Consider the following 21,378-nt stretch of genomic DNA (forward strand, 5'->3'; position numbering starts at 1 on the left):
TGAATCCCACTGACACCAATGATGGGGCACAATGCCTCCCAATGACACCAATGATGGGGCATAATGCCTCCCAATAACACCAATGATGAGGCACAATGCCTCTCAATAACAACAGTGATGGGGCACAATTCCTTCCCATGACACCAATAATGGCGCACAATGCCTCCCAATGACACCAATGATGGGGCACAATGCCTCCCAATGACAGCAATGATGGGGCACAATGCCTCCCAATGACACCATTGATGGGGCACAATGCCTCCCAATGACACCAATGATGGGGTACAATGCCTCCCAATGACAGCAATGATGGGGCACAATGTCTCCCAATGACACCAATGATGAGGCACAATGCCTCTCAATAACAGCAGTGATGGGGCACGATTCCTCCCCATGACACCAATGATGGGGCACGATTCCTCCCCATGACACCAATGATGGGGCACAATTCCTCCCCATGACACCAATGATGGGGCACAATGCTTCCCACTGACATCAATGATGGGGCACAATGCCTCCCAATCACACCAGTAATTGGGCACAATGCCTCCCAATGGCACCAATGATGGGGCCCAATGCCTCCCAATGACACCAATGATGGGGCCCAATGCCTCCCAATGACACCAATGATGGGGCCCAATGCCTCCCAATGACACCAATGATGGGGCACAATGTCACCCGATAACACCAAGGATGGGGCACAATTCCTTCTACTGACAACAAAATTAAGCGTTCTTTTTTCCCAATAACATTGAGACCTTTTCTACTCTCAGTGGCCACAGTCCAGCCACCCCCAAAAAGTCTGAAAGACAGTAAACTGGCCCCTTATTTAGACCCCCTGCACTATTAGATTTACAAAAAACATTTGTATGAAAATTTATACAAAAATTCTCATGATTACATTCAACGACTTGACTTGAAAAATGTTGTTTGATAGAACTTCTCAATGCAATTTTCTTTTAGCATTCGATTTTGAAATGAATGTAATTTCCCAAAAGAAAATCACATTGACTGTTAGAAATGTGTTTGTTCAAAGATGTTCAAAGATTTTCCACCCTGCTCCTCTGAATTTTCTTGTCACTGCTGTAAAAAAACAAACTTTGATTGGCCCCCACTAACAATTCAGAAATCGAACAAATGTTCCTGAAATACAAGTCTGATAGAAATTCTTCTACCCTGTTTCCCCGAAAATAAGATCTAGCGTGATTATCGGTGATGGCTGCAATATAAGCCCTACCCTGTGTCCCCAAAAATAAGCCCTACCCGGAAAATAAGACCTACAAGGACTTTAACTAAGGGCTTATTTGGGGGGTAGGGCTTATATTGCAGCCATTACCGACAATCACACTAGGTCTTATTTTCGGGAAAACAGGGTAGTATATGACCAGCTTTATCCATGCTAGGAGGAGGGAGTGAATGTGAAGACTAGCTGAACAGAATTACAAAACTATTTATACAAATTAATTTCAACATACATCATCAGACAAAAAGCAGCCTAGAAGTCAGACCAACGCACGGCTCGGTTCACACCTATGCGCTTCTTGGTGCTTTTTGCAGAAAAGTACTACAGTCCAATAAACATGGTTTCCTATGCTTTTTTCAGCCGCTGCATTTTTAAAGTGTTCAGGGACTTTTTTTAAAGTGTTTTTTTGGTTCAATAGACTTCAATTGAGAAGCTGCAGAAAAGCATGTAGTGCGTTTTTTGCCCATAATTTTGCCACAATTATCTTTTTTTCATTTTCCTAACAAATTATGCAAAACGCATCAAAAAATTCTAAATGCAAAAAGCATAAAAAAAGAATGGAAAACACATAGCAAACTTGTGCAAAACCGCCAAAATGCCCCACAAAAAGCCCTGCAGAAATGGATAAACAGCAAACTGTATAGGTGTGGACCATGCCTAATGCTCAATTCACATCTAAGCATGTTGCTTTTGAGCGTTTTTGCAGTGCTTTTTGCTGTGCTTTCCACAATTTAGCATTGATTTGCGTTGGTATGCTTTTTTTTTTTTGGAAAATGTGTTGTTAATTTAAAAACGCAAAATGCAAATCGCGGCAAAAACGCACGACATGCTTTTTTGCAGCTTCTCCATTGAAGTCTATTGAACCAAAAAAAAGCAATGTTTTGCATTTAAAAAAGTCCCTGGCGCTTTCCAAAAACGCAGAGGCACAAAAATGCATTGATGTAAACATGGGATCCCTAGGAACCCATGTTAAAAAAAATGTCCTGTATTTCTAGGCAAAAAAAGCATGAAAAAATGCATTAGTACGAATGGAGCCTAAGGTCTAATTCACACCTAAGGTCTAATACAAACCTTCCACTCTTTTTTATCTTCAAAAAGTTCCTGGGGTTTTGTTTTGCAATAATGCATTTTTGATGTGTTTAGATGTGTTTTCCGGTGCGTTTTTGATGTGTTTTGCCACATTCCAGTACAGCTCTGTAAAGAAGAAATCCAGCATGTTTTTTTTTATGCACTGGCATGCACTGGAACTGACCTTGCCATTACATACATTCAGTGCTGGAGGTGCCGGAACTGCGTTCCCTCACGTTCCCGCTGAAAAAAAAGCCCTGCATAAACGTATTTCAACTGTACATTTAGTTCTTTGACAGGAGTTCATAATTAATTATGAATGCAGAAACCTAGTTGCTTGCTTTAGAAATACACCATATTTTTAATTGAATCCACTTTTAATAAATCTTGTCATCCTTGTCCATTTTTATTAGGGGATGATTAGCAAGCCATTGCCATGTTTATTTATATAATCTATATATCTATTCAATCTTTTTGTTATATCCCCGCTACATGTTTGTGTGTAGCTTGACATGCAGCTAAATCCTGCTTTTCTGCAATAAGCCAGACTGAGTTTTATTAACAAGACAGGGTGAGGTGAAACTATTGAGAAAAAACAAATACATATAACCATTATAGGAAGTATACAGAAATACAATGAATAAGCTAGGCTGTAGATGGCGATAAGTAATTCTCACCAATGAGGCTGCATTTAGGGGATGCAAGTGTTAGTCCAACATGTTCTCTGATAGCTGGTTCTTTCTTTCAGTCTATAAGATGGAGTCTGAGTTCCCAGAATGAACAGTACAACTGTGTATAATAGGATTTTAAATACCCCTCCAATAAGCACAACCTACATACATTATGATACAAATTTACAAATCTTTATTTTATCCAATAAAGCACTTTGATAAAAACATATATTTCTTGTGCGTTTATACATTATTACCCTCAGTTATTCTGCACCAAATGGATATAATCCATGGTGGTTTTATAGTTGAGACAGGAAAGACAGGGTTGACGCGTTTCACTGGGTCACCACTTCTTCAGGACCTCCTTGCATGGATGAAAAAAGGGTAAAATACACTGTGAAAGCAAAAATACATACTTGGTTTACAATACAGCAACAACAAACACAAATTAATATATATATATATATAAGCAAAATATACATACTTATATATTCACTATCCCCAGAATTGAGAGAGGAGAAGAACAGGGAGAAGAGAGGGAAGAGGGGCAAAGAAAAAAAAAAAAATATTAATTCTATATACAGTAGTACCTTGGATTACGAGCATAATTCGTTCCAGAAGCATGCTTGTAATCCAAAGCACTCATATATCAAAGCAAGTTTTCCCATAGGAATCAATGGAAACTCAGATAATGCGCAGTACCGCGTGTGGCCAGAGGTTCAGGGGCGCCAGAGACACTCGGAAACACTTAGAGATGCTCAGAGACCACTCCAAGGGTCTCTGAGTGGTTTCCAAGCGTCTCCAAGCATCACCGGCTCCCCCGCACCTCTGGCCACATGCAGTACTGCACACCCCAGAGGCTTGAATCCTGCTCGTCTTGCGAGACAACACTCGCAAATAAAGTCAGGATTTAAAAAAAAAAATTGCTCGTATTGGGAAATGCTTGTAAACCGCATTGTGAAATCCGAGGTATTACTGTATATACTTTTCCATGAGATGTAAATCTGCACCATATACAATTCAATTATACAAGTTGTCAAAAATTATATAATATTGCAATGAGGAGAACTCATATGAGTCAGGTTCTTCCAACCCGTGGGAGGGTGTGTTCCCAGGATGCACCTGTTTCTCTTCCTTAGACCGAAGAATGACGGGACGTTTTATTAAAGGTGAACAGTTTTTGGTTGCTGCAAAGACAGTAAATTTACCACTTGTGCCATCTTGTGGTAAAATCTGATACTGCGGGGAAAACAACTTAATATCCTGCTGGAGGTAGAACACTCTTTATTAGCAACATTTTACAGTAGTCACGATTAAAGAATGCTATATTGCTAAGAAGAAGATTGCATATGAAAATGCACATTCATTATGCAAATTCCTTTAACCTATACTCTCATCAGGCCATGATAATTGGGAGCTTGTTTCCACAAGCGCTTACTAACTTATTATTGAGGTCAAACAATCTAATGAGTGAACTGTTGGGTGGCGGTCACGTTTATTATATCTGGCACTACCACAGTGAATGGGTTAAGCAAAGCACTATTGATTTGATTTGATGTTTGGATAACTGCATTTTATATCACCCTTGCAAGCTGCTTGCTGACATATTTTCATAGAGAAGTGCAAAGAGAATGAAGATTTTGCAGTTGTATCAACAGGGCCGGATTTACATCTCAGGACCCTCCAAAAAAAAGCCAGCAAGACCAACTTTTTCTTTCGTAAATATAATAAACTACCACAAAATTTCAGTAAAAAACACACTAAAGTGGATTTTAGGGAAAACAAATGCAATAAAATACCCAAATTTTTTGGTAAAATATTAAAGGCGACATTGCACCAAGTAAATAGATATCCAAAATGTCAGACCTTATATTTGTGTGCACTCGTGAAACGGTGACATACTTCAATACTCTACACGCTAGAATCATTGTAATCACTCCGACACGCACGGCGATATGTAACATGTGTATTGCAATCGTTTTCACATGGAGGCACCCCTGAAGCATACGGTTACATTTGTACGTGTGTATATTTAGGGGATACAGGGCCTCAAAATATTTTTGGGAGGGAATATTATGTGCTTTGGTGTAACTTTTTTTTTTTTTTTTTGCAAATAAAATTTTTTATTTTTTTTGCTCTTCTTTTATTTTTTTTTAAATTAATTTTTTTAAATACATAGGGGACAAAAAAGTAATAGTAAAAAAATAGTAATAGTAAAAAAAAATTCAAAAAATAGTAAAAATAAACGCGATTTCTTAGGGCCATTCACACAACATGCAGTATAGTGTGGTTTTTTTTCTGCATCAAAAATGGATGGAAAGTAGGTTATATGGTTTTCAATGGCATAGTTAACACCAGTGCGGTCAGTTCCAGGGCTTTTCAGTGCCGGAAAAATGCAGCATGTTCTACTTTTTTTTTCTGGAACTGAAAAGCCCTGGAACCGACCGCACTGGTGTTAACTATGCCATTGAAAACCATATAACCTACTTTCCATCCATTTTTGATGCAGAAAAAAAACCAATGAACTGTACTAGAACACTGTAAAATGCATCAAAAATGCTCCAGAATGCACTGGAATACTTTAAAAATGCATGAAAAACACACTGGACCCTAGTACAGTGAAAAAAAAAGGAGATTCACACCAAAAAAACGCACTCTAGATATGTTCCGGATGCGTTGTTGCATGCGTGTTTTTGGTGCTTTCTGGTGCGTTCTGGTGCATTTCCATATGCATTCCAGGAGCTTTTTTTCTTCCGGTGCATTTTTGATTAATTTTACTGCGTTCCAGTACAGTCCAGTGCAGGAAAAATGCAGCATGTTCTACTTTTGTTCTGAAACTGGAAAGCCCTCACCGCACTGGTGTGAACTATGCCAATGCAAACCATATAACCTACTTTCTATGCATTTTTGATGCAGAAAAAAAATGCACTGGACTGCATGTGGTGTGAATGGGCTTAAAAAAAAATGCACTGGTATACACTGAAAACATGTTAAAAACGCGCATGCAGAAACGCATCCAGAGCGGATCTGTAGTGCATTTTTGTGGTGTAAACCAGCCCTTTAAAGCTTTTTTTTTTTTTTTGCTATTTTTTTTCCATCTAACAGTAGTTTACCTTTAAAAAAACAACTTAAAGTGTTACATTATGCCTAGGTAACACTATTCCAAATGCTACAAGTGTCATCTAGATTGTTTTTGCAGATAATTGTAGGGTGATGGATGATATATTTGTAAACTTAAAATATATAATAATATATAATAATAATAATAATAATAATAATAATATATAAAATATATATAATTAGAGTTCCATCTTTCAAAATTTCCTTTCTCGCATGTTTGTTAACAATCTGCATGTATCTGAAAAAAAAAAAAAGGATCACACAGAAGAATTCACAAAGGCAAAAATCTCCTGTATGCCCTAAAAATAATCAGAGTGCATTCAAAAGCCGGGACTACTGAAATGTGGCCGTGTCCACAGCTGTCAAAGGAGTTGTAGAAATGATTCTTTCATTGGTGCCTGAGGTTTCCAATTGATGGAGAGTAAACATCTTACATCTGTCCTTAAAAGTGGAACAATGAGTGGGCAGGAAAAGCCCACCCTGGTGCATTATTCCTTATCTGAAGATTAGCATCTTTCCAATCATTGTAGCATGTATGACCAGCCTTGTATCCAACTGATAGCATACAAAGGTAAAAAAAAAGAAAACTCTGATCACTGATTAATTTGTACTGTCACTTCATGTACCCTAAATTCACTGTCAGGAGCAGCAGGAAATGCTCTGACTGATGTATCTAAAGACAGATGTCATTTAATTAGGAACTATTTAATTAGTGCAGCTCATACAACTAACAACATGCATCCACAACAAGCATTAATCGCTACACCGCTCCTATGTGATTTTCTTCAAACCACATCTCACTTGCAGAAGTTCCTACCATTCAGCTGGAAGAATATGATTCTGGATATTTGGAATCTAAACTGGTAAAAGGGATTTTGTTGGTGCAGTTCAGTGTTTTGAACACAACACACACAATAGTATTATTATTATTATTATTATTATTATTAATAATAATGGTAATAATAATAACAACATATAATAATAATAATAATAATAATAATAATAATAATAATAATAATAATAATAATAATAATAATAACAACGCTTATTATTGTTGTTTGTTATAATAATATTTTTTATTATTATTACTAGTAACAATCATATACATCATAATAGCAAAATAATAAGAAGAATATGAATAATAATAATAACAACAAAATAACAATAAAAATATAAATATATAAAATAATAAGAAGAAAAAGAAGTATTAGCATTACTATTTATTATTATTATTTGTATTGCTATCCAGATAATTATGGAAACAATAATAATAATATTTGGAATAATAATAATATTTCTCTCATCTGAAGATGCAGACTGTAACAAATATACTTACAGAAAACAGTTGTGCTCTAAGGAGACCCGTGTTGGTAAAATGTTCTGGGAATCGTTTATACCCTCTCATACCTGAATTATCTGTAAATTAGTGAAAATCTTTAACCTCAAACTTTCCCCTAACTAGCCTCATATACAGCACATCATTCCCTATAGTAAATCAAAATACAGCAGCATCATACTGTATATAAATATGAAAGGGATGGAGATGAACAGACACAGAAAGATATCTATTGTAATAGACACATTTTAGACAAAAAAATTGTAGCATCACAAAAATCCTGAACATAATTGTTTTTTTTTTTTTTTAAAGAGCAGAACATGCAAATAGTGGAATGCAGCATGGATTGTACTTATAAAAAGGTGAGGCTGGATTTGGCAGGAGAGGAGTACATCTGATAAGAGGTGTCTGTGTTTGCAGAGCCTTTCTTAGTATAAAGAGACACAGCTAATCTGTCCATGTGGTGCACCTGCCCTGCAGACTCCTTGTGTTTACTGTCAGCTGCCCGGGCCCTCCAGCTACTGTACACTACTTCACCTCTCTACAGAGAGAGCCTCATCTGCCAGCACCACTCCACACACAACAATGCTGAGCCCAGCAGGAGGGGCCCCATGGAGCCAGGTCACCCCTGGACTTCCAGCTCTGCCTCCACACACCATCAATGAGCAGGCGGACCCTTATATAACCAAACCAGAGAGTCTACAGACAATACATGCCAGCAACACCACACTGCATATTGTTACACTGAGACTAAGGACACTATTGTTAGAGTATGGAGGGAATGAGAAAAGTAACAGTGATAGAAAGAAAGAAAGAAAGAAAGAAAGAAAGAAAGAAAGAAAGAAAGAAAGAAAGAAAGAAAGAAAGAAAGAAAGAAAGAAAGAAAGAAAGAAAGAAAGAAAGAAAGAAAGAAAGAAAGAAAGAAAGAAAGAAAGATTACATATAATCTCCTGATAACAGAAAAGAGATCCTTCAAAAGAAAAATAAGTTCTCCCAAGAAAAGAAAATAAGAAGTAAAGAGATAAAAGAAAGAAAGTTTATCTAATAACAGGAAAGAGATCTTTCAAAAAAAAGGGAGTTCTCCCAAGAAAAGATAGATAAAGAAAGAGAAAGAGAGAGAGAGAGATTACATATTATCTGCTGACAACAAAAAAAGGTCCTTTCAAAGTAAAGAAAATGGGATAGATAGAGCAAAAGAGAGAGGAAGAAATAGAGAAAGAAATAAAGAAAGAAAGAAAGAAAGAAAGAAAGAAAGAAAGAAAGAAAGAAAGAAAGAAAGTTTATCTGCTGAGAGAGAGAGAGAGAGAGAGAGAGAGAGAGAGAGAGAGAGAGAGAGAGAGAGAGAGAGAGAGAGAGAGAGAGAGAGAGAGAGAGAGAGAGAGAGAGAGAGAGAGAGAGAGAGAGAGAGAGAAAGTAAGTTTATCTGCTGATAACAAGAAATCCCTAGAAAAGACAAGATAGATAGATAGATAGATAGATAGATAGATAGATAGATAGATAGATAGATAGTCTACTGATAACAAGAAATTCCAGGAAAAGAAAAGACAGATAGATAGATGAAGAAAGAGAAAGAAATAAAGAAAGAAAGAAATATCATCTGCTGATAACAAGAAATCCCAAGAAAATAAAAGAAAAGACAGATAGATGAAGAAAGAGAAAGAAAGAAAGAAAGAAAGAAAGAAAGAAAGAAAGAAAGAAAGAAAGAAAGAAAGAAAGAAAGTTTATCTGCTGAGAAAGAAAGAAAGTTTATCTGCTGATAACAAGAAATCCCTAGAAAAGACAAGATAGATAGATAGATAGATAGATAGATAGATAGATAGATAGATAGATAGATAGATAGATAGATAGATAATCTACTGATAACAAGAAATCCCAAGAAAAGAAAAGACAGATAGATAGACGAAGAAAGAGAAAGAAAGAAAGAAAGAAAGAAAGAAAGAAAGAAAGAAAGAAAGAAAGAAAGAAAGAAAGAAAGAAAGAAAGAAATATAATCTGCTGATAACAAGAAATCCCAAGAAAAGAAAAGACAGATAGATGAAGAAAGAGAAAGAAAGAAAGAAAGAAAGAAAGAAAGAAAGAAAGAAAGAAAGAAAGAAAGAAAGAAAGAAAGAAAGAAAGAAAGAAAGAAAGAAAAATAAAGAAAAAAAAGAAAGAAAGATTATCTGCTAATAAAAAGAAATCCCAAGAAAAGAAAAGATAAATAGATAGAGCAAAAGAAAGAAAGAAAGAAAGAAGGAAACCCAGAGACCCTGTGAACAGAGAGTTAAAAGACCCCCCAAGAAAGGATCGATTAGAGAGATATAAAATAAATAATAGGAGAGAGAGGCTGCAGATAATAAATTTGTTAGATGTTGATAAATCAGAGCCCGATGAGGTGAGTATATAGTGTAATATATAATCATGGCTCTATATGACATAGAGTGCTGGGACCCCCCATGGTATATATATATACAGTATATAGGAGATGTGTAATGAAATGAACCCCCTGTAGGACAATGGTGTGTATGAGATGGATGGGCGGTGTGTGAGTGTGTGTGGGGGGGGGGACACTCGGGGGTCTATTGTCACTGTCCTCCCCCGGGGGATTTGGTGGTGAATGGAGGAGAAGCATTTGGCCGAATCCCCCCCACCCTCCTGCAAGGCACGTGTCTCAGATCCAGCAGATTGCTGGGTGAATGGCTGGAGGTTAATTCCCGGGGCAGAGGTGAAGGGCACCCCCCCCCCCCCCACCTTCTGTCTGATCTCAGGGCTCCGATGGATGGGAAGACTACAAGGTGTTGTATATGAATGGACAGAGAGAGTGGCAGATCACATTGCCTGGATTGCCCTAGGAGAGGCCACTAACCTTCACCACCATCCTTTGGCCATACACACAACGATGCTGCTTTACCACCGATCTGATCATCATATCACAATCTGATTGTACAATGCCCTTTAGAACTACCAAGGGCCAGCCAGGCTGGATACAAATTATGTAGGTAAATTAGGTAGATCCTCGTATCACTTTGTTTTGGTAGATCTAAAGTTGATTGTACAGAGATTGCATGGCCAATACATTTTACAATCTCATTGTACAATGTCCTTATGGTTAGGTTCCCACTAATGCAGTGCAGGAAGCGCTGTGATTTGTGTGCATTTCCCACACCGCATTCGAATTGCATTTCCCTTGCAACCGTGGCGCTATCAGTGCAGTCTCAACAACACCCCAAACACAGGTTGCAAATGCAGTGCATTTCCCAGCACGGGAACACGTGGTACAAAATGACCAGGTGATCCGGTTGCGGTGTGGTTTCCAAAATTGCTACATGCACATCTTTAGTGCGATGTGGTGCAATTGGAGCTCATTCTCAGATCTCACTACACTGAATCACACCTAAATTAAAGTGGAGTTGCCCCCCAAAAAATAAAACTACTTAAAATTCTTTAAAAAAAAAAAAAAAAATAATTGGCAAAAAAAAAATTTTTACTCACCTCTAAATACCGGTTGCTAGGGGGTCCCTCGTAGTCTGCCTTCTTCATTGCCCGGGCTGGTGACATCACTTCCCCTCGCGCCGCACATTCACCTGGGACCTGTCACGTGTCCCAGGTGACTGTACGGCGTATCACGGCGCCCTGCGCCGCTCGCGCATGCGCACTGGGTGCCCGGCTGTGAAGCCACAGCCGGGTGCCCACAGTATGCATGACGGCGCCGCGAGCGGAGCGGGGAGCGAGGGGGGGGCTTCGTTCCCTCGCATCGCTGGAACCCGGGACAGGTAAGTGTCCGATTATTAAAAGCCAGCAGCTGCAGTATTTGTAGCTGCTGACTTTTAATTTTTTTTTTTTAGGGGGTACCCCACTTTAAGAAGGAATGCGGTGCGGTTCATATCCAATTCAGATCTGGTTCATAGTGTGAACCAAACCTTAGGCTGGCCATACACAGGTTGATTCTTGGCCGGTTCAGGAGGAACCAGTCAAGTTTTGAACCATGTATGGGCAGGCTGAATGTCGATCAACTTGGGTACAACCAGCCTGTCGGATTTAACATGCGATTATTGCTAGTGGCGGTTAGAGCCACCACGTGTCTGACACAATTGGAAATATTGGATGCCTGCATCCCCCACCACATGCTGTGGTGCCACCTGCCAGCCCACAATAGCCGCACAGGGAGACAGAAGTGATGTCGCCTCTGCCGGATGGTACCACAGCATACAGGAGGGGAGCAGATATCTCCCACACCTAGACGTGTCAGATGATGAAGACTCCTTGACTGGTGTACTGCTCCAAGAGAGGGAAGATCAAAGGCAGGGGGAGCAGGACAATTATGTCTCAGGCCAGCTATAGAATCGTCCAATTTCCCCATCAAAACACTCAGTATTTATGGAGCAATCTGCCCCATGGAGCTATTGTGTGCTATAACAACCGCTAGCAATAATTGCATGTTGAATCTGACAGGCTGGTTATACCCAAGTTGATCGATCAATTTAGGAACAATCAGCCTACCCATTCATGATTCAAATCTCGCCCAGCTTCTGCTTGCATCTAATTGGATGTAGGTGCTGTTTGGCTGACGTCCTTTCACCCAGCTCCTTCATTTTTCAAATAAAGGATGTCGGGCAGAGTGGTGCCAACATGGTCGCCTACTGATCACATTTTTGGCCCGATTCAACAAATTAGGATGAATCCACTCATATCTGTTCTTTTAGGCTAGATGCGGGTTGATGCGACCCACGTTTATGTGGGCTCAGAAGTCCATTCATTAGCATTATAATGGGCTGATAAACAGGCAGGAAAAAGGTCCTTGCACCTTTTTTTATTCTTGCAGTCGCACAGCGATTTCCCGCACCTGAAAATGTGCTGGATTTTCAGATGCATGGGGATGTTATGAAAGTGTTTCTAAAGTTACATTTTTCTTTTTACAAACATAACAAACGTTATACTTACCAGCTCTGTGTATTGATTGTACACAGAGCAGCCCTGATCCTCTTCTCAGGTGCCTCACCAGCCCTCCTGGTTCTTCTTCTTCATCCAGCATGGGCTCCCTCCTGAGCCCCACTGCTTGCGTCTATAGACACAGACAGAGGAGCATAGTCCCACCCCCCATCACAGAGTTTGACTGACAGCAGTGGGAGCCTGTGAGCAGGAACAGAGCAGAGAGAGCCGCTGCTCTTGTGTACATTGCTGGATCGTGATGGGGCTCAGGTAAGTGTAAGTGGGGGGGTGCTGGATACAGACGTTTTTTTTACCTTCATGCATAGAATAAAAACTTCAGCCTTAAGGGCCGGTTCCCACTGGTGCAACTGGTGAAGTCCAACATCGAATGTGATTTGCACCGCACTGCAAATCACATGCGATCTCTGTGCGGTGCGATTTCAGCAATACAGATTGTATGTCTGAATCAGTATGGCATTTGGACCAAACTCGCACAGGACCCTTTTTTGGTCCGCAGCAGAATCGGAACGCATTGGTTGTTCACACCCATGCAATCTGATTCCTGTCTGAATTTGCAGTTTGCTCTGCAATATGCAAACTGATTTAGGGGTGTCATTAATTTTTAATTGACACTCCCAGCAATTCGCATAGGGCAGTGTGAACTTCCGCCAGGAGCCATGCGATGCAGGAATCGCAGTGGATTTGCAGGGTTCCCGCATCGCTGCAGTGTGAACCGAACCTTAAAACTACTTAAAGAATGATCTGCGTCCCGCCCATCTGCCAAAAATCAGCCCATTACATATACTGAACCTAGCCCTACAGATACTTTTAAAAAGGTTTGTTTTTGGCAATTTTTTTAAACATTCTTTATCTTGAAGACAATTCGATACAAAGAAATACAAAGAAATATTCAATTTGACTGAAATCGATTTGATTTTCCATCAGGACAGCTCATTCTTTTTCGATTGACCGTCCATAAAACCAACATTTTAGAACAATCGGATTGTTTTCTTTAACATGACCATTATTTGTACCGTCTCCTTGTTACCGGTGATGACATATGATGGGTCGGATTCCGGAACCTCCACTCATCTATTCCTTGAAAATGATCATTAGACACGTTTGACTTGGTCAATTTTGATAGGATGTTGCAGCAGCCATGATCGTTCCTTATTGGTGGAAGTCGTCATTTGGTGATTGAACGGCCCATTTTGGGCAATTTATTTATTTCATACAATCTCTTGATTCATCGATCATATGGTGTGTGCCTAGACCCCGACGGAAGATTTAAGGAAATATCCATCATCAGCAGGTTTCATGATTCATATGGTGTCCATATACACTTCAATTATTATTATCCAATCAAAACATTAGCAAACAATCATGTAGCCATAACTTCACTTCCAATTCATTTAGATTAACTTTCAATCGGATTTGATCAAATGGTGGCCAGATACTTTGATTTTATTCTCAGATCGATGTGCGATTCAATCAAAATAGAAAATGTTCAAAAAGCCGTAACTTTCCTTCCAAACGATTTTGATCAGATTTGATCGGAGTCAGTCAGCCAAGGCAGAAATTGATCAATAATCAAATTAGAAAATGTTCAAAAAACTGTAACTTTCCTTCCGATCAATTTTGATTGGATTTGATCAGAGTCAGTGGGCCAAGGCAGAAACTGATCAATCGTTTTTCATCAATTGGCAGCCCTGAGATGATTCACTCTATTTTATTAGATCAGATTATGATGTCTCATGGTTGAAAAAGGGACAATGGATAATTTATGATTGTATTATCCAGGTATCGACCAAACGCAACTTCCCTGTGTGTCATATTGATCGATAGTGTCGCTAGCTATAGAATGATTATTCCTATCGGTGGAGTTGGACCAGAAAAGAACTTGATGACTTATTGAAATATGCGGTGGAAGCAGAGATCTGATGGATAGTTATGATCGCATCTTCCTAATAATGTGTTGTTGGCTAAAGATTGATTATTGCTATCAGGAGACATTAATTGGAAAATAAATTGGCTGTTTATTCAAATGTGTATGGCCACTATTGGTAGCAGTGTGTCTGTTCTAAGGAGAGGAGAGATCGGTCCATCCCATACACTTCATCTGCCTCCTTCAGGTAACAAAGCACAGCCCTGTAGATTGTCAGCTCTTCAACCAACGATCTCTTCCCTATGTCCCTTATACATCTGTACCCTGTAGATTGTCAGCTTTTCAGGCAAGCGTCTCTTCCCTATGTCCCTTATACATCTGCACCTTGTAGATTGCCAGCTCTTTGCCCACCAATCTCTGCCCTGCCTCTCCTATACATCTGCACCTTGCAGATTGTCAGCTCTTCAACCAACAATCTCTTCCCTGTCCCTTCCTTATACAGCTGTGCCCTGTAGATTGTCAGCTCTTCAGGCAAGCATCTCTTGTCTCTTCCCTATGTCCCTTATACATCTGCACCTTGCAGATTGTCAGCTCTTCAACCAACGATCACCTCCCTATGTCCCTTATACATCTGTGCCCTGTAGATTGTCAGCTCTTCAGCCAAGCATCTCTTCCCTATGTCCCTTATACATCTGCACCTTGTAGATTGTCAGCTCTTCAACCAACGATCTCTTCCCTGTCCATTATACAGCTGTGCCCTGTAGATTGTCAGCTCTTCAGGCAAGCATCTCTTTTCTTTTCCCTATGTCCCTTATAAATCTGCACCTTGCAGATTGTCAGCTCTTCAACCAACAATCTCTTCCCTATGTCCCTTATACATCTTTGCCTTGTAGATTGTCAGCTCTTCAGCCAACAATCTCTCCCCTGCCTCCCCTATACATCTACACCTCGTAGATTGTCAGCTCTTCAACCAATGATCTCTTCCCTATGTCCCTTTTACATCTGTGCCTGTAGATTGTCAGCTCTTCAGCCAAGCATCTCTTCCCTATGTCCCACATACATCTGCACCTCGTAGATTGTCAGCTCTTCAACCAACGATCCTTTCCATATGTCCCTTATACATCTGCACCATGTAGATTGTCAGCTCTTCACCCAACAATCTCTCCCTGCCTCCCCTAAAAAAAATCTGAGCCCTGTAGATTGTCAGCTCTTCAACCAACGATCTCTTCCCTATGTCCCTTATACATCTGCGCCCTGTAGATTGTCAGCTCTTCGGCCAAGCCTCTCTCCTTGTGTCCTGTGTGGGAGAAGGGCGGCGGTGTGATCGGAGCACACACACAGACTCGGGTCTGGCTGGTGGGGACACAATGGCTGGGAGAAGCGTGCTGAGCCCCCCGCCGGCGGTGTGTCCAGCTCTCTCCCCTTTGTGTGGACGGCGGGTCAGCCCCCTCCCCCCCGGGACACAGGCACGTGTGACAGTCCATTGAAGGGCAGTCAGGCGCGAGGAGGGGGCGGGGCCGGACGTGTGCCTGCAGCCAGAGAAAGGCTGGGGCTCAGGTACATCTGCCGCCTCGCTCCCAGACACGCCCCCAGCGGCACTTCAGACGCCGGCTCGGCTCGCTATTGGCTAGCGCATTGACAGCCCGGCTCGTGCCGCTTATAAAGGAGGAGCCGGCCCGAGGAGCGAGCGATCCGCACTGACAGCCCCGACCTGCAGACATGCCTAAAGGCTTCCTAGTGAAGAGAAGCAAAAAGTCCCCGCCGGTGTCCTACCGAGTGCGGGATGAGGACGAGGACCGAGCGCAGGCCGCCCCCCCGGCATGGATGCTGTACGCCGATCACAGGCCGGCCCCGTACATCACCGGAGGATCCCTTCCCCCGGCCAGCCCCGACCGAGCCGCCCCAGCTCCACCCTGCAGCCCCCGGCCGCCCCCTGCCGGTCAGTTCGGGAACCCGGAGTCGGTGCAGCAGGCGCTGTCCAGCCCGACCCGCCCGGTGAGCAGAGACTACCTAGACCGGAGCTTCAGCCTGGGCTCCCCGGTGTCCGCCGAGTCCTTCCCGTCCCTGGTCACCTCCATGGAGCCGCTGCTGTACCCCGGAGCCGGGGATGTGAAGATGCCATCCTCCTCCTCCGGGATCCCCCCGATGAAGAGGGCGGCAGATGCCAAGCCCGCTCACCCCAAGCCCACCGCCGCCAAGAAGACCAAAGCCATCCGTAAACTGACCTTCGAGGACGAGGTGACCACCTCCCCGGTACTGGGGCTGAGGATCAAGGAGGGTCCGGTGGAGCCCCCCCGGCCGCGGGCACCGAGCTCCGGGCACAAGCCGCTGGGGGAGTTCATCTGCCAGCTGTGTAAGGAGGAGTACAGCGACCCGTTCTCCCTGGCACAGCACAAGTGTTCCCGCATCGTACGGGTGGAGTACCGCTGTCCCGAATGTGATAAAGTCTTCAGCTGCCCCGCCAACCTGGCATCCCACCGCCGCTGGCACAAACCCCGCCCCCCCGCCGCCACTGCCCCAGTCACCAAGGAAGAGCCCCTCAGTGACCGGGACACCCCCAGCCCCGGGGTCTCCGAATCCGGCTCCGAAGACGGAACCTATGAGTGTCCGCACTGCTCCAAGAAGTTCCGCCGCCAGGCTTACCTGAGGAAACACCTGCTGTGCCACGCCTCCGAGGAGCTGATCTACCCCGAGGAGCGGAGAGCCAAGAGTCCCGGTCCCGTCAACCTCAGCAGCAGCGGAGGAGGCGAGTGCTACCCGTGCCCGGTGTGCGGGGAGACCTTCCCGGGGAAGAGCAGCCAGGAGCGCCACCTCCGCCTCCTCCATTCCTCCCAGCTCTACCCCTGCAAATACTGCCCGGCCACCTTCTACAGCTCGCCCGGCCTCACCCGGCACATCAACAAGTGCCACCCCTCCGAGAACAGGCAAGTCATCCTCCTCCAGGTGCCAGTGCGCCCAGCCTGCTGACCAGGGACTGGTGGAGGTGCCACCCAGAGGGCATCACCCGACTTAGTCCCAGCCTAAAGACTCTTGAAAGGTGCCTCCCAGACATCAATGATGGACACTCAGCCTATTCCCAGCTCAAAGACTTTGGAAGGGTTGAAGGTATCAGTGCCACCAAGACATCAGTGATGGGCACCCAGCCTAAAGACTTAGAGAGTTGAATGTGCCACCAGACATTAATGGGCACCCAGCTTAGTCCCAGCCTAAACTATTTGAGGGTTGAAGGTGCTACCCAGATGTCAATGATGGGTAACTCAGCTTAGTCCCAGCTCAAAGACTTTGGATAGGATGAAGATGCCAGTGCCAACAAGACATCAGTGATGGGCACCAAGCTTATTTCCAGCCTAAAAAGACTTTGAGGGTTGAATGTGCTACCCAGACATTGATGGGCACCCAGCCCAAACAGTTTGAGGGTTGAAGGTGCCATCCAGACATCAATGATTGGAAACCCAGCTTAGTCCCCACTCAAAGACTTTGGCAGGGATGAAGATGCCAGTGCCACCAAGAAATCAGTGATGGGCACCCAGCTTAGTCCCAGCCTAAAGACTTTGGGAGGGTTGAAGATTCCAGTGCCACCCAGACATCAACATAAGGGACACCCAGCTTAAAGACTTTGCCAGGGACAGTGCCCCCCAGATAGGTTGCAGAAGGCACCACCCAGCTTAATTCCAGTCCAAAGACTACACCAGTGCCCCCAGACATCAAGGTTGGGCACTGCTCAGAGGGCACATCCTAGTCTGCTGACCAGTTCAAAGACTGGAAGGGGGGGGGGGTGTGAAAGTATCAGTGCCACCCAGGTTGGGCACTGATCAGAGGGCACAACCCAGCTTAGTCCACACAGGGTGCTGCACAGGTATTAGCCCTTCCAAAGGGGACTTCTTGTGAGTTATGACTCAGTGCCCTCTCAGTGACCACCAATCACTATGGACTGCTGCCACTGTGGCCCCCGAAGAGAACTGTGCCTTCTTTGATGCAGCCAATTGCCATCTCTAGAGACAATAGGTCTGCCAGCCATCAGATCTGCCAAACCAAGATAAGCATTGTAGCAGCCATAGATTGAAGTGCATTAAAATGTGGTTATTGTGCTTTAAAGCAAGACAGCATTGCCTAGCAATTCACTAAGGGGAGACCACACAGTAGGTCAACCTTTGTAAGTTGTGTTTTTTTGTTTTTTGTTTTTCTGCTGTGCCCACAAGGGAACAAGCACTCTGGACACATGGCATCTCTCTGTGTACCAAGTAGGATTACTAGCAGCAACAAAGCAATAATGTCCTCTTCATGACTACATTCCAGACCTTCTGTAAACTTTTAAGGCACTATACGGAGGCACATTTTTTTAATCATTAATATTTGCACTGCCGCAGGGCCGGGCCATCCCGCCCACCCTAAAGGGGTAACATTATTGCTTTCTGCTACTGATTTTTTTTTTTTTGTATAAAATAAACACTTTGACCTGTGCTGTCATCCCCCTGAAAACACTAGTGATGCAAACATGTAAAAGTGTTGTCTCTGTGTCTTATATCCTTTTTTTAATTGGTATGCCAGTGGGCATGATACTGGCATCCAAGGATACCTGTTAAATTGTCTATTTTGTTGGTGGGGGGGTGGGGGTGAAGCAAACTCTGTATGCTTAGATGACAGATGATTCTACATGTATTTGGTGTGCTACACTACAGGTCATTGCAGGGTGGGCTCTTTTTTTTTTTCTTGTCCGCGCCAACGTTGCCCACTCTTCTAGCAGTAGACAAGGGTGAAGGTCTTTCTATTGTTTTCTTGTAATTTTTCGTCTCCTTTTTGGCTCTCGTCTTTTTTCGATGTGCTTTGTAGCCTACGGGTTCCTGTTTTTCAGTCGATCTTTGAGATATTACTGCCTTTAAACTGAAATGACTGACACAATTAGCTTTATAATGACTTGTGAACTGCTGGATTGTAGACTTTTCTATTTTCTGTGAACAAGTCTGCTTAGGACTGGGAGAGGGAGACATCTATTTAGTCTTTAGCCACAAATGCCTTGTCTTTTAACTTTGTAGAGAAAGAAATACAAACTGCCTTTTATGACTTCATCAATCTAGGGGCCAGCCAGGAATTGCATCATATACCACAACTTTTTTTTTTATTAAATACCAACTACTTTTTTTTTTTTTAATTTAAATTATGCTCCTCCAAATATTTTCTGGTGGAACCACAGACATGCTTTACTATCCAAATGTATATGTTGATTTTAATATTAATTATGTTTATTTATTCTTTTATTTATTAATGTGAATGACAGATATATTATTTGATCATGGTTGTATTGGAGTTTTTTTTTTTTTCTTTTGATGTTATGACATTCCGCTCTGAGTTGCAACCATTTTTATTTTTTATTTATTTGTATTTGTTTTCTTACATTAAAATGAAAGGTTGCGCCTTGATACATTCCTAAAAAAATAAATAAAAAAAAACGGCTATTTGCATTAACTGTGCTTTAAGGGGCAGATGGCTCTTGTTAAACGGATAGCTCTTATATGTCTAGAAGCAATCTCTTTTCTACACACATTATTTTCTTAACTGCTAGCTATTTATAGAGAGCTTCAATAGAACTGTTTCAACTGTGTAACAATTTGCTATTCAAATAAAAATATTTTCAAATTCAAATCCATACCCGTTGGCTTGTTTTTTCTGTGTGTCTTCAGTTATGCAATGCAGAGTGTCTTTACTATCGTGGACATGTCAAGTTTTTCAAAAGCTTTGTCATTTTTAGAATATGAATGGTTAACTAAAGATGTGTTTATACAGGTTTATTTAATAATCAAATGAGCAATGAATTACAAAGTAATTCTTGTGTGGCATGTTGTGTGTGTGTGTGTGTGTGTGTGTGCTTTTGTTGTATTTAAGATTGAAATTTTTCTAATTAAAAAAAAATAAAAAATCATGGGTAGGAAGTGGTCATTAAAAATAAATAAATGACCCATCTCAACCAACAACACCCATTTAAAAAAAAAAAACAAACAAAAAAAAAAACACTTTTTTTATTTTTTACAAGTTTACGCAATTGTGTCTTCAGATTTACAAATTCAAGTTCAATCCATATAAAATAAGCTGGTGAACGAATGCAGTGATTTTTATTTATTTAATATAAATATATATATATATAATAATTACACATAAATACATATTATACACACACATATATAAAAATAAAAAAAAGCCCAATCTGCAGCACCTTGTAAATTTATTAAGAGAGTTAAAAACTCAAAGTAACTATCAGTTTTTAACTCTTAATAAACTTACAAGGTGCTGCAGAGTGGACTTTTTTTGTTTTCTATACATTGGAGTTTGGGAGATCCCCGTTTGCCTGCTTTGCAACTGGTTTCTTGCTGGGTTTATACTGTACTAGATAGATATGGATAAATAACTTTTTTTTTTTATTAAAAACCTGTATTTTTGTTTTTTTGCAAAAGATTAAAAAAAAAAAAATCAAACTGAAAATTCCACAAATTTACACACAAATTTCTGTATTAAGTACATATTCAGAAATCATTGTGTTGGCTTCTGTTGAGATGTTACAATTATAAAAACACATCTTTATCAGCAGTGAGTTAACTTGCAATACTAGAATTATTCTAACCTTAATCTTTTTACATTTTTCCCAAATCAAGTATTTTGATTTATTAAATAGGTGCTGGTTGGTCATATTTCTAAATTTTGTGTTCCCGCAAAGCCTATGGTAACATTTGATTTACTAACGACGGCATATAGGCTGGTCACTTTGCAAAAGGAAACTTTGTTAGCTTTGAAAAAGTGTAGGGTTTTCTTTGCAAAAACAATAAACCTGCATTCACTTTGAACATCTGATAATGTGCAAAGGAAAAAAAAAAAAAAAAAAAGGAAAAACAGGATTTTTGCAGTATGATTGGTTGACTTAAGTAAAACACCACTTTATCACATTTAGTAAATCCTCCCTACTGACAAGTCATTTAAGAAACTGTAGTTCAAATAATAATAATAATAATAAAAAAACTAGAAAACTGTTAAATTATGCAACAAGGTCATAATGGAGCTCTTCTTTTAAATGCTAAAATAAAAGTAATTTTAAAGGTTTAGTATTCTATTTTACATATTACAAAACAAAATACAAGTTCTCTAAAGCTATAAATTACCT

At 41.3% G+C, this 21,378-nt stretch overlaps 1 protein-coding gene across 1 annotated transcript; it reads left to right on the forward strand.

Annotated features, from left to right (window-relative positions):
* Positions 1 to 15,892: 15,892 nt before the first annotated feature.
* Positions 15,893 to 19,871, forward strand: INSM1 (INSM transcriptional repressor 1). Its single transcript, XM_077486016.1, has one exon. It carries the CDS (start codon positions 15,951 to 15,953, stop codon positions 17,196 to 17,198), a length of 1,248 nt encoding a protein of 415 aa, XP_077342142.1. The 5' UTR covers positions 15,893 to 15,950; the 3' UTR covers positions 17,199 to 19,871.
* The last annotated feature ends 1,507 nt before the right edge of the window (positions 19,872 to 21,378 follow it).

This window comes from Lithobates pipiens, unplaced genomic scaffold (assembly GCF_037356315.1).
Source record: "Lithobates pipiens isolate NorthernLeopardFrog02 unplaced genomic scaffold, aLitPip1_a1.2 Scaffold_18, whole genome shotgun sequence".
In the NCBI taxonomy this organism is placed as follows: Eukaryota; Metazoa; Chordata; class Amphibia; order Anura; family Ranidae; genus Lithobates; species Lithobates pipiens.

Coding starts and splice junctions, on each gene's coding strand:
- INSM1 (XM_077486016.1), top strand. CDS start 15,951: ATGCCTAAAGGCTTCCTAGTGAAGAGAAGCAAAAAGTCCCCGCCGGTG.